Source organism: Vipera ursinii (assembly GCF_947247035.1).
Source record: "Vipera ursinii genome assembly, chromosome: 2".
NCBI lineage: Eukaryota > Metazoa > Chordata > Lepidosauria > Squamata > Viperidae > Vipera > Vipera ursinii.
In genome coordinates this window covers 26,526,535-26,540,423 of record NC_139513.1, presented here as the reverse complement: position 1 = coordinate 26,540,423, position 13,889 = coordinate 26,526,535, and the positions used below count along the sequence as shown (strand labels likewise).

Sequence of the window (13,889 nt, the reverse complement as noted above, 5' to 3'; positions counted from 1 at the left end):
AAAGATCCTGACCCAGCCATCCCCAATAAAACCACAAAATTTGATTTGATTTGATTTGATTAAATTTATATGCCGCCCTTCTCCCTGAGGACTCAGGGCAGCTCACAACCATAAAAATAAACTTTTTAAAAAAGAATTAAACAATAGATGCAATAATTACAAGACAATTTAACCCAGTAAAAAGCCTAATTAAAAATCGTAGTCAGTCCAGGCCCGCTTGTTGGAACAACCAGGTCTTCAGGTCACGGCGGAAGGATCGAAGGTCAGGGGCCGTCCGCAGCTCCGGGGGAAGTTCATTCCAGAGGGTCGGCGCGCCCACAGAGAAGGCTCTCCCCCTGGGGTTCGCCAGCCGGCATTGCCTGGCCGACGGAACCCTGAGGAGGCCGACTCTGTGGGAGCGAACCGGGCGATGGGAGGTTGACAATGGCAGCAGGTGGTCTCGCAAGTACCCCGGGTCTAAGCCATGTAGGGATTTAAAGGTAATTACCAGCACCTTGAATCGCACCCGGAGGGCAACCGGAAGCCAATGCAGCTCGCGCAGGAGTGGTGTAACATGGGAGTATCGAGATACTCCCATAAGCACCCGCGCGGCCGCATTTTGCACCAATTGAAGCCTCCGGGTGCTCTTCAAGGGCAGCCCCATGTAAAGAGCATTGCAGTAATCCAGGCAAGAAGTGACGAGGGCGTGGGTAACCGTGCATAAGGCATCTCGGTCCAAAAAAGGGGCGCAACTGGCAACTGTGACAAGCTGAAGGCTGCAGGTGAGAGAAGGGCCCGTTTCCTCTGCTGCCTCAAGAAGAAGCAGGAGACACACACAGAAGATCCTGGCTAATTTTCAGGCCTCCTAGTATTTAGTCTAGCAAAGGCTACCATGATCCATTTCCCCAAGGACAGAAGCAATCTGTGAAAGGTGTAAGCAGGGGTCCACAACCCCCGGGCCGTGGACCGGTGCCGGGCCGCAGCATGCCAGCAACCAGTCAACACGAATGAGCAAAGCCCCATCCGTGGGATGCAGGCAGCACACAAAATCACACACACACCCTCCGGTCTGCGGAAAAACCCTCTCTCCACGTAACCGGTCCCTGGTGCCCCAAAGGTTGGGGACCTCTGGTGTACAGGATACGCACAGCTTTACCTTTCCCTTGTAGAGGATAACAGGGCAGACAAACCGGCCTCTACATCGGGCCATTTTACTGCGGTGGATCAGGTCTTGCAGCTTGCCAATCTGGACGGTGCTTTCAAACCTGTGGGTAGCAAAGCAATTCGTAATTATTTGTACGGAGGTCCTTTCGACTGGGGGTGGGTGGGAGGGAAAGCATCATCCGGAGGCAGGCAAATTCCTACCCGGGCATCTGGCATTAGCCTTCAATAGGTTGGCTGCTTCGGTTCGTCCCCTTTTGAGGCCAGTAGTTTGAGAGAAGGGAAAGAAGGGTGCACTTTGCGAAACAATCTGCTGCTTTTGCAAACTTTGTGGAGACATAAGGAGGCACCCCACCTGAAGTGAAGGTTGCGTTACATAAGCTTACCCCATTCTGGTCTCAAAAGGGAAAGACGATATTTTAAAGTCTGGTTTCACATGAATATTTAAAAAAAAAACTTTCCACTTTAAATCCATTCAGGATTAGCTTTATTTTTTTAAAAAAATAAATAAATGAAAATGCATGTATACGTTCTTCTGAAAACATCCCTTTTTACACAGGCTTTCTTTTAACATGCCTATTTTTGGAACGGCGAACCACATTACAGAAATTGGTGAAAAGCAGTTTTTTGCGAAAGAAGTATGTTGCTTTTACACTTCTCCAAAAGGGCAGGATAAAAATGGAAAATGACATAAATAATTCTGCTCAGCAGGTTCAACAGAGGAAGCTGAATGTTAACAGCCGAGCAGGACAAGGCACCAGGGCTCCCAAATCCACCACTTTTAAACTATATCATGCTGGCTTTTGAAATCACGATTTCCCCCCCCCACACACACCAGGGGTGTCAAACACCAGGGGTGTCAAACACCAGGGGTGTCAAACACCAGGGGTGTCAAACTGCTGGACCGCGGGCCGGATGCATCCTAGCAAAACCGTGCCCACCCCATTGCCGGCAATGGCAAAAAAAGTCACGATATGTTTCTTCAAACTCAGCCTTTGGGAGGCCCAATCCTTTGTGTAGGGCGGGGGATGTCACACTTGCAACTTCCCAGAAAGTTTGAAAAGAATCTTTAATGTCTACACTGTCACCAAGCGTGTCTAGCTCCGGTGGTTCATATTAGGTCCTGGTCAACTGGCCACCTATTTCTTGTCTTCTCTCTTATCTTTCATTCTATCCAGTCCTCTTTGCTATCCAAACTGCTGGGGGAAAATGACCTGCTTTGAGATACTGTCCAGAAAAATAATACTGGTTCTATTCTACGCAGCCGAGTTCCTCAAATTAAAAAAAAAAATTACATATTCCCTCAGAGTGCAAAAAAAAAGTAAAGGCGCCTTCGACTCCAGCACGGCTCCCGCTGATCAGGAGCCAATCCATGCAATTTCGTTGCCAGCTTTATTGAAATGGTTAGCTACAATCTTCTTCCTCTCCCATAAAATACACGTGTAATAGTTGAGTACATAATGGCAGAGGGAGAAAAGTCTGACTAAACAAAACTAAATCTCTGCTTTACTAATCCTGGCAGAGGAAAGCATTTTATCCCTTTAAGACAGATGTGGGGGAACGACAGCCCCCTTTATGACTTGTGGATTTCAACTCCCAGAATTCCTCAGCCAGCCTGAGGAATTCTGGGAATTGAAGTCCACAAGTCATAAAAGGCCATCATTCCCCACCCCTGGTTGAATAAAGGAAAGAGCCTCTCCTCTTTAACTGCTCTTTAGCACTTGGCGGAAGTAGTTTGGTCTCTGGGATTGTGTTTTTTTTTTTAAAAAAGCACATTCTAGAAGAGGAGTTTCCTAAGCTCAGGAATTTTAAGGTGTGTGTGGACTTCAACTCCCAGAATTTCCCAGAGTTAGGGGAACCTGGGAGTTGAAGTCTCCATGCCTTAAAGTTGCTGAGGATATGAAACACTCTAGCTCAGACGTGTCAAACACAAGGCCCGGGGGCCGGATCCGGCCCGCAAAGTGGTTTCATGCGGCCCGTGAAGCCATCCTGGAAACAGGGAGGGAACGGCCCCCACTGCCTTGGCCCTGGCCCAGAGACCCTCCTTCTGCCAGAGACCCTCAGATCTGTCCCACTTCTGCCCAGGCCCCCATAGGCACCCTTGATGCCAACGATGGAGAGCTGGCCACGCCCACCCAGTAGGCCATACACACTCTAGCCACGCCCACCCAGCAGGCCACGCCCACCCTGGCCATACCTACCCGGCCCCTTGAGGGCAACCGCAATGCTGATGCGGCCCTCAATGAAATTGAGTTTGACACCCCTGCTCTAGCGCCAAGCCATTCGAAAGTTGCAACTTTAGTACTTTAAATCAGAGTTCTCCAACCTTTCCGGGCTCATGGCCCGGAGAGGAGAGCAGCTTCCAAATTACTGCGGGTGCATGCGTGCACACATGCAAACGGGGCCATGCCCGCTGGCGCAGTACTAGCGGCCACGTTCATGCATGTGACATGCGCTGGCACCGCGATTGGCTGCGCAACCCCCCCCCAGAGTGGCAAACGCCTGTTTGCGCATTCGCAAATGGGCTGCGCACACACACACCGCACTAGTGGCCCATTCACACATGCACAAATGGGGCGCACATGCCTCCCGCGCTAGCATTCCCACCCACAGGCATGTGCAAACAGGGCTGTAGGCGCTAGTCCGAGTGGGGGGGAATGTGCGCCCACGTGTGTGTGCCCTGGCTGTGGCCCACTGACCAAGAGCCCGTGGCCCGGTACCAGGCCACGGCCCATAGATTGGAGACCCCTGCTCTAAACTGTGCTTGGAAATGCACCAGCCATTCCTGGAGAGCCAACAAGGTGGCTTCAGAGAAATATTTGGCCCGTTCCTCTTTCACTTCTCTTGGGATTAGATAACAGTTTGGCTTCCAAGCAAGGAACAAATAGCAATTGCAGAACTGAGAAAAGTTGGCGTTCCGTTTTTGACATCATACAGCAGCTATTTTTTCGTGATTTAAAATTAATTATTGAAAACTTAACTCTTTTCTGAAATGTTGGATTGGCCCTAAGACAGGGGTCTTCAAACTTGGCAACTTTAAGACTTGTGGACCTCAAATCCCAGAATTCCTCAGCCAGTTGAAGTCCACAAGTCTTAAAGTTGCCAAGTTTGAAGACCCTTGCTCTAAGGAAAAAGCTTACTACTACTACCGATAGTCCTCGATTTACAACAGTTCATTTAGCGACCCTATGAAGTTACAACAGCAGTGAAAAAAGTGACTTGTCACCATTTTTTACACTTAAAAGACTGTTGCAGCGCCCCCATTGTCTGTGATCAAAATTCAGGCACGTGGCAACGGGTTCATATTTATGACGGCTGCCGTGTCCCGGGGTCACGTGATCCCTTTTTGCAACCTTCTGACAAGCAAAGTCAATGGGGGAGCCATTCATTTAACAATCGTGTTACTAACTTAACTGCAGTGATTCCCTTAACAAGGGTGGCAAAAAAGGTTGTAAAATGGGGCATAACTCACTTAGCCACAGAAATTTTGGGCTCGATTGTGGTCGTAAGTCAAGAACTACCCTTTTCTGGGGGTTTTTTTCTACTTCATTGGGCAACATGGTTCGTTGTTGGTTTTTTAAAATTATTTTATTTTAAAACTATATTTTCTCTGAGGAGGTTTCATAGAAAGACAGTATATGAAAATTTATATCAGCATCTATTAAGAAATGTTCAATCCTGAAATATGTGTACGGATGTAGTGCTTTCCTGCAAAAATTAACATACACATTTGGAAAAACACTAGTTGTGACCACAATGGTCGTTAAGTGGAACCGTTGCTCACTATGGGGCATTTTTTGCCAAAAGCTCAAAGGAAATGCTGGCTTTCAACAAAAATGGCATAAACTGATGTCACAGGACCGCGGGACACTGCAAATGGCCATAAGTGTGGGCCAGCTTCTTAACTGCAATAACCCTGGGAGGAAGGGGAGCAGGCGTCAGGACTTCAGAACAAGGTTGGTTTGTTGTGAGTCAAAGATTATCTGTATCCCATTCCCTGCAGAACGTCAAACTATACAGTATATATGCCAGGGGTAGGCAACCTGACTCAGCCTTCCATCCTTCCGAGGTAGGTAAAATGAGGACCCAGATTGTTGGGGGCAATAAGCTGACTTTGTAATAATGCTGCTTGGGGGGCCCCCGAAAGCCCTAATAAGCAGGCATATGCATAGAATGAAGGCTATTGCTAAGCACATTGATTTGTGCTTTAAATTGTAAGCTGCCCTGAGTCTTCGGAGAAGGGCGGGATATAAATGGGATTAAAATAATAATAATAATAAAAAAAACTCGGCTCTTTTATGACTCATGGACTTCAACTCCCAGAATTCATGAGTCAGCTGACTCGGGAATTCTGAGAGTTGAAGTCCATGAGTCATAAAAGAGCCGAGGTTTCCTACCCCTGATATATGCCATCGCCATGCACTATAAAAGACATAAAATTTGCTTCTGAAAACATGCTTTCACTTCGGGGAAACTGCCAGAGAAAGCAAAGCACCTTTAGGGGCCAGGCATAAAAAGCAGCCTTGTCCTCTCCTAATCCTCAAACCGATTATGAAGGTGGCGCGTAGATGGAACCAATTACAGTTCTCCATCATCCGTAACGTGACTCAATATTCTGTTTCTCTTCTTTCCAACCACACCAGGAACACCTTGCAAGACGAAAATATATTCGTCCTTATGATAATAATGGGCAGAAAGGCTATGAAGCTTGTTTTTTTTACAAGAAACCTATTCATATGTTGAAGGTATACATCCCTTTCCTATTTATTCTCAAACTAAATACGGTTTACAATAAATAACACAAATCTTCCCATATTGCTGAGCAATATCCTCAGATGTCGTTACAAATGGTGCATTTTACCCTGGGAATTCATGGCAGGAAAGAAGACTGATCTTAGTAGGCATAAACCAGAATCAAAGCAGCAATCACTTAAATCTTCTCAAATTTTAATGATTGGCAGGCTGAACAGGTCGCCAATTTTTTTTTAAAAAAAAATCATTGAAGTCACAAAGGACAAAAATCATGCTGAACAGAAAACAAACACCAAATGCAGGAATGGTTTCAGTCAAACAAAAGCATCTTACATTTTTATTTTACATATTGAATGTTGAAACTACCCATCTCACGCAGAAAGCAACCTAAGCAACAGTTCTAAAGCGAAGCTTTTTTGAGTAACTAGAAATATGTTTAGAATTGTTAGATCTCAAAAAAAAATGTTTGAAGTTTCCATTAATCAGGTATAATATTGCTGTGTCCTTTGGAGGAGGTCAATTGGCTACTTAAACCCCCAGGCTTGATGCTGTCCCCAGCCTCGTGTGTGCAGCATTTTTTCAACCACAATTGCTGAGAACTGGCACTACACAAGGTCCCCCGACCCCCATCCGTTTTCATCATCAGAGAACGCACAATTATATTAATTCCAGCAGGGAACTCAATTCTTCGGGAGCCAGAGTTAGGAATTTTTATAAGTACCTTTAGTATCCAATATTTGTTTGGATTTTTCATCTTCTAAGCACTAGAGAAGGGGGGGGGGTGTGCATTAGAAGCCTGATAGCTCAAGTGAAATCACGGCGCATGACATAGAGGGCTATCTAGACCTTCCTCCAACCTCTTCCATGACCCCAATTAATTCATATCAAACAGCCAGGGGGAGGGAAGGAAGGAACAGCTGGAGATGATTACTCTGGGAACACGTCTGCTTTATACTCAGTCCACTAGCTCATCTCTAGGCCCAGCCATTCTACTTTGGAAAAAAGGATACGGGGTTGATCTGGAAAGCTAAACAGGGTCAAACCTGTTCAATATTTGGATGGAAGACAGTCTGAATATCCTAGACCAGGACGTTAAAGAAGGCAATAACAAATCACCCGTCAATGGGTGAACCCATCAGTGGAACTTGGCTCAAGGGCATCTTTCCGGCACGATGTACGGGCCAAGCCGCTAGGGGTAGGTTCTCGTGACACACCCAGTTTTGGCTTATGCAAATTAGGGGTAAAAGAGGTAAGCATATAAATAACTGCTGACAGCACTCTGCCCGTTTCTTCCTACCGCAACTAAAGTCTTGGGTACTATTGAGTGACCAGCTTGCTGGTTAGCCTCTTTTTTTAAAAAAACAAAATAAATACTGCCGCTGTACATGGCAGTGGGGAAAGGCCACCTTAAGTTATCTACAGGTGGGGGAGATGTAACCAAACCAGAAACCCAACAGAATTGCTGGAGAATCAATCCTGGTTTGTGGGTAGTCTTACCACTCAGCTCAGTGTCCAGATGCTAGGAATTAATTATTGTTTGTTTACTCACTGGGATTGGGCAAAACCCAAAGTCATGAATGAAGTAAGTTACTTTCATGCAAACCATGGCACTAGATTGCTTTGAACCAGAATTAGAGAAATGTTCCCTATGATTTCTTCTAGAAAGCCCAATACATTATCCTTCTCCTTCAGGATTAGATGTTAGAACTGAGGTAAGGCAGCAAAGTATGTAATCCAAAAGAAAGAGAAGTGAAAGAGAAAGAAATATATCCTTGTATATTGTTGTAAACGTATGTTTGAAGGAGACATTATTTTCTACAAGCATCAAATAACAATATTGGTTTTACTGTATCACTTAATTCTAGTCTCAATTTCCTCTTATTGATACCGAAAAAGAGCAGAACAGAGATCTAATATCTGGAAAAGCCAATTCTTTAGCCAAAGGATTACCAACTGCTGAACCTCTTGTTGTACCAAATACATCTAATTGGGCATCTTATTTAAGTCAGTAGTTCTCTGGGCTCTAAACTAAGGACACGGAAAAATAGTATCAAAAGTCACTCAGGCACAGAAAGCGTTTGCATACAATAAGGAAAATACTCTGCCGCTGATGGGCATATTAAAAAAAAATACAGTAAAGCACCATTGCATTTAAGGAAAATCTGTAGGTACTTTATTCACAGAAGATGAAAAAAGGAATTTGTAGCTCCGGAGGAATGAAGAAATATAGAGAAGAATGTCAGTGCAGAATGAAGTGTTATTGAATATTTTTAGTACAGAGACTACATGTAGAACCTAAGAAAGAAAAGTATATGAGGCTATAAACAAAATCCATGGCAGTGACGTTGCCCTCATCTTAATATTCAACCATAAATGGAAGAATTCAGTAATCCTCGACTTATGACTGTTCAAAATTGTGACCTACTTGCAAAAATGGAGTTATGACCTTGGTCCAAAGCTCTGACACTTGGCCCCAAACCCACAATCATATGTCTGCACTTCGGATGCTACGCAACATGGACACATTTAAAGCTATTTGCACTGTCCTGTGGTTATGTGACTGCATTTTACATTTTTGCTAAAACACGGAAGTTACTTCTTTTTGGTAAAACTGCAATAGCAAACAATGGGTTCATTTAACAACTGTTATGTTTGCATAAAGATGGCTACATTAACGACTACCACAAAAAGATTGTAAAATCAGGTCGGTCACGTGATCAACCTGATCTATTACCATTATTACCTGTATTAGCAACTTATCCTATAGTACTATTTCATCAATGTACAGATTCAGGCTGGATATGGTATTTGGTGGGATTACAGTACTTAAGTATACAGTACAGTTCAAAACAGAAATATAACGAAGTTTCCAGAGATAATCCTACTGTCACCTCATATATGATCATTTCTGTATAGAAATTCATTTCACAAAGAAAATTAAGTATATCTCAAGCTGATAAGTTTCAGAGTGGAGTGAAGTTATCAGAAAGGAGAGCTGGGTGAAATGGAATCAGGCCTACTCTTTGTAGCACTCAACTCTGGACATAAATCACCTAACAGATTTTCTACATAGCTGTCACTATCATATGAAATGTCATGCACTTTATGACTTGTGACCTATGCATGGAACAGCCTGAATTAGAGTTGTAAACAACTGGTCGCCTATAGCAATGAAACAGAAGTCCCGTACTCACTATGACACTTCAGTGCCCACTATTGAGTTTAAAGAGATTAATGTCAAATAACATCATACCCAACACGAATGTAATCAGCCATACAAAAACCTATTGATGATTAAACAAAAATGCATTCTTCTTAGTGCATAAAGGTTTGCATGAACACTGCTAGTAAGATTTATAAAGTCTATTTGTATGGGATTATCTAATGCTTTCTGAGATAGTCTAGCATTTATATACATTCACTGGTATTTCTGACAAGATACAATACATATTTATTTCACATGATTCAAGATTTGTAGTTTCCAATAGGAAAACATCATTACTACGTAGGATGTCAATGCTGCAAACACTGACATGTTTTTGCACTGACAATATAAGAGGCAGCCTTTTGCTTTAACTGTTTGGTTTTGAATCACTAAAGCGTAGGAGGAACGCAACCCGGATGTTTTGACAAGATAAAGGATAGCCGCTTCAGAAGGGAAGTGAAACTTCATGTGTTAAATTAATTGGAAAATGTGATTCATGACGTGTAAATAAGGGAGGAAAATTCTGTATGATGTGGTGTGCCAAAGGGAGGAGAATTCAGATTCTGGCATCCACCCATGAGTGCCGATGCTTCGTTTTCATTATTATAGACTTTTTTGAAATAAACAATCATGCAGCGTACTTTAATCTGTCCTTATTACCGTAATCGGAACCATGACATCATGCCAGAATCTCCTTTCTTTCAAACATCCTGGGAGTCCTGAGCCCCCACCACTGTCTCTAGTCAGGGAGATAAGCTAGGAAACATTCAGGGAAGAATCTTCACCATGGGAAGAGGTTTGGAGAAACACGGAAATGGCATTAAAAAAGACTTCTGAGACTTATAAAAAAACAGGCTGATAAAAAGAGGGCTCCCCAAAGAATATTCCAAGTTGGGGAAAAGGTTTATCTATCAACTAAATATTTACACCTCAAATTACCCAGCAAGAAATTAGGACCGAAATTCTTGGGGCCTTTCCCCATTGTGAGAATCATCAACCCAGTCACAGTAGAACTGAAACTCCCCAGACTTTTAGGAAAAATTCACCCGGTTTTCCATTGTAGCTTACTGAAAACTTTTTGGGCCTCCACTTTAATATCTCCCCCTAAGAAGGCACCTGGACCCCTCGTAGCAGTGAGTCAGACCCATTACGAAGTGAAACTTATTTTTGACTGTCTAGAATCTTTAAGGGAAAATTGCAGTACCTAGTACAATGGAAGGGATACTCATTGTCTGAAGCTATCTGGGTGAAATCTAGCAATGTAAAAGCTGACAGACTTATCAAAATGTTTTATGAGAAACACCCCAACAAACCAAAAGCCAGCCCCTAACTTGTTTTATTTACATTACAGGATTTGTCCTTTTTGTAAGGGGGGCCAGATGTCAATGCTGCAAACATTGACATGTTTTTGCACTGACAATATAAGAGGCAGCCTTTTGCTTTAACTGTTTGGTTTTGAATCACTAAAACGTGGGAGGAATGCAAACCGGATGTTTTGACAAGATAAGGGATAGCCACTTCAGAAGGGAAGTGAAACTTTGTATGTTAAATTAATTGATAAATGTGATTCATGATGTGTAAATAAGGGAGGGAAATTCTGTATGATGTGGTGTGTCAACGGGAGGAGAATTCAGATTCTGGCATCCACCCATGAGAGCCAATGCTCCGTTTTCATTATTATACTTTTTTGAAATAAACAATCATGCAGTGTACTTTAATCTGTCTTATTAATCGGAATCATGACAGAGAATGTTAGTTATCAGCAAAGTAAGAGAGCCACAATATGAACACTGTTTAGCTATTTAATAAAAAAATAATCCTACTAGGATCAGGATTGGTTCTAATACACCAGCCTCTTCATTAGTGCTGTATGAACATTCTCCGTTTACTCTGTTATCCAACACTGAACTAGTTAGTCACCAAATTAAAGGGATTCTAATCACAGGAAGAAGTACAATTGTTGTATAGAAAGTTTCCCCAGAAATGAACCTGAATTGAGGGAAGCACCCGCATAATAAGAATATTAACAGCACAAAATAATCTTGACCACAGTCAATCAATACAACTGATCAGATTTATGTCCACATATTTCTACTTGGTGATTGGCAAGTACATTTTCCACAAAAATATTTTAAATATTAGATACAGTCTTCCTAGGACATTCACAACTTACGTGTGTCTTTCTCGGTCACTGCTCTCATATTCCAAAATGACAATCAGACGTGGGTAATGACTGCAGATTTCACCATTCACATTGTGGATCAGGCTGTAGCAATAATCCCTACTGAACAATTCAAGGCAGCATTTTTCAATGTGCTCTACCTGTATGGGTAAAAACAGTTATTACAAATGTAATACTACACGCCTCATAAAAGTACTTATACCAGGGGTGTCAAACTTGCAACATCAAGTGATGTGTCATGACGTATCACAACTTTTTTTCCATTGCCGGCAATGGGCTGGCCTGCGGGCCGGCATTTTGACACCCCTGACTTATACATTCAAGTGCAATAGCCTTAATTTTAGATGCCTAACAATCCAGAAAAAGGAAGTAACTAAACACCAATATTTAATATTAAAATACAAAAAATTAAAGCATTATCCCATGGATTCGCAAGGTAGAGCCATATTTATTCACGAAGTAGCATTCATTTGAAATGCTTATCATTCAAAAGCCTAACATTTATTGGTAATTGGCAAGGAAACCTTTAAATAGAAATGGTCATTACACAAAAACTAGAATAATTTTCCCACAAATTTCAGGGTTCATGAGATGAAGCTAGAATTTTACAGAGTTCGGATGTCTGCGCTGAATAGTTCCTAGCAAATTAGGGAACAATGTCCGTGACTTCATACAACACACAATTTCCCAGCTGCTTTTCAGTTCTCTAATTTTTTTTCAGGAAGTGTCGAAAGAAAGAAAGAAAGAGAGAGAGAGAGAGAGAGAGAGAGAGAGAGAGAGAGAGAGAGAAAGAAAAGAGAAATTTGAGGCAAACACTCAGTTAAAAACGAGAACACCAGAACAAAAGACAAGCTTTCTATCAGGGACATGTAGGTAATAGAAAGAAGGAAAAAAAAACAGCAACACGTAAGTCGCCGCTTCTTTTATAGCTATGCAACATGCAGATGACCAGGGTGGGCTTCACACTACTACGCAAACCATGCTTAAACGCTCAAACTTAAAACGGTCGATCCATTTCTTTGTCCTTCCTTAAGGCTGTTTTATTGCTCCCAGTTCCCAGCTGCAGAAAAAACAACACACACCCTTCTCTGTAGGGCAGTTTTGAAAGTCCCGCTCAAGAAGCTTCCCAGGTTGGGTCTGTCTGCAGCAGGGGTCTTCAAACTTGGCCCTTTTATGACTTGTGGACTTCAACTCCCAGAATTCCTCAGCCAGCAAAGCTGGCTGAGGAATTCTGGGAGTTGAAGTCCACAAGTCATAAAAGGGCCAAGTTTGAAGACCCCTGGTCTGCAGGCTTGGTGGCACCCGGAGCCTCCCCCGTCTCCGTCTTAAGGGGCAATGCACGGCCACGCTGGGAAGGATGGTGGTGCCACGGAGCAGTCCGGTGAAAGCCTCGCCGGTCGCTCCCCGCCCAGGCTGGACGCCTCTTCCCTCACCTTACTACTGCCGCTGCTCCCAGCGCTGCCGCCTGCTGCTCCCCCGCTTTCCCGGGCCCGGTACTGCGCCCTCGAAAACTCCAGCAGCAGGTCGCCCAAAGCGCGCTCCCCGGAGCCAGCGGCCTGCAGACAGGCGGAGCCGTTCCGGGCACTGGCCATCCGCACCTCCGCAGTCACGGGCCCGAGCCCCGGACTCTCTGCTCCAGCGCCTTCGCCATCCCCAAGCTCCTTCCGCTTCCGGACAGGCGACGATGACGCCATTAGAAAGCGACGGAATCTTCCCCGCCAGCCCGCCCGGAGGGAACTCCTTTACAGATGACAGGGGAGGGCGTGGCTGGGTCTCAGGTGGGCGTGGCTGGAAGTTTGGAATCCTCCAGAAATGTGAGGGTGGGGTGAGGCTAGGACCCTATTTCTGGCTGGGGAATTGTGGGATAGCCACACACCTTAAATCAGGGGTCTTCAAACTTGGCCCTTTTATGACTTGTGGACTTCAACTCCCAGCATGCCTGGCTGAGGAATTCTGGGAGTTGAAGTCCACAAGTCATAAAAGGGCCAAGTTTGAAGACCCCTGCCTTAAATGTCTAGTCCAGGGGACTTCAAACTTGGCCCTTTTATGACTTGTGGACTTTCAACTCCCAGAATTCCTCAGCCAGCGTGCCTGGCTGAGGAATTCTGGGAATTGAAAGTCCACAAGTCATAAAAGGGCCAAGTTTGAAGACCCCCCTACTCTATGGAGATTCTCAGTCATCCAGGTCATGGTTGTCCCAAAGGTGCTTTTTCAGGAGGCAACTGGACTTTGTTTTTCTTTGAAGATGGGTCCGTTTCTCTGAGCTGAGGAAGCTTCTTGGATGAGAAGCGGAAGGTCTTCAAAGAAAAACAAGAAAGTCCAGTTGCCTCTTGAAAAAGCACCTTTGGGACACACAGTTTAAAGCCACCAAGGTTGAGAAGGGCTGATGTCATGGCTGTCACGTTTCCGACTATGGGCTTTTCAAGTGACTCTGAGGCATTGTTTACCTTAAAAGTCCTTTATTTAGCCTAATATACTGGCAAATGCTTGCTCGAAGGAAGCTGGAATCTGAAATTGGGGGGGGGGGCTTGCACAATATAGTAAACACAATGCTCCACCTTTCTAATTTTATCATTAATCATATTCTCCAATTAATTTAAAGACTCAGTT

At 43.9% G+C, this 13,889-nt stretch overlaps 1 protein-coding gene across 5 annotated transcripts in view; it reads right to left on the bottom strand.

Annotated features, from left to right (window-relative positions):
* The window catches only part of MTMR14 (myotubularin related protein 14), a 103,142-nt gene extending 90,150 nt beyond the window's left edge, over positions 1 to 12,992 (bottom strand). For all 5 annotated transcript variants that reach the window (XR_014491675.1, XM_083355995.1, XM_083355994.1 and 2 more), the window contains exons 1-3: positions 12,713 to 12,992; positions 11,271 to 11,419; positions 1,136 to 1,244 (exon numbers count right to left, since the gene is read on the bottom strand). Coding sequence is in view for 4 of the 5 variants with exons in the window: in XM_083355995.1 (XP_083212121.1) it covers positions 1,136 to 1,244; positions 11,271 to 11,419; positions 12,713 to 12,973 (519 nt within the window). In the remaining variant the exon portion in view is untranslated. The remainder of the gene's footprint in view (positions 1 to 1,135; positions 1,245 to 11,270; positions 11,420 to 12,712) is intronic.
* Positions 12,993 to 13,889: the final 897 nt, after the last annotated feature.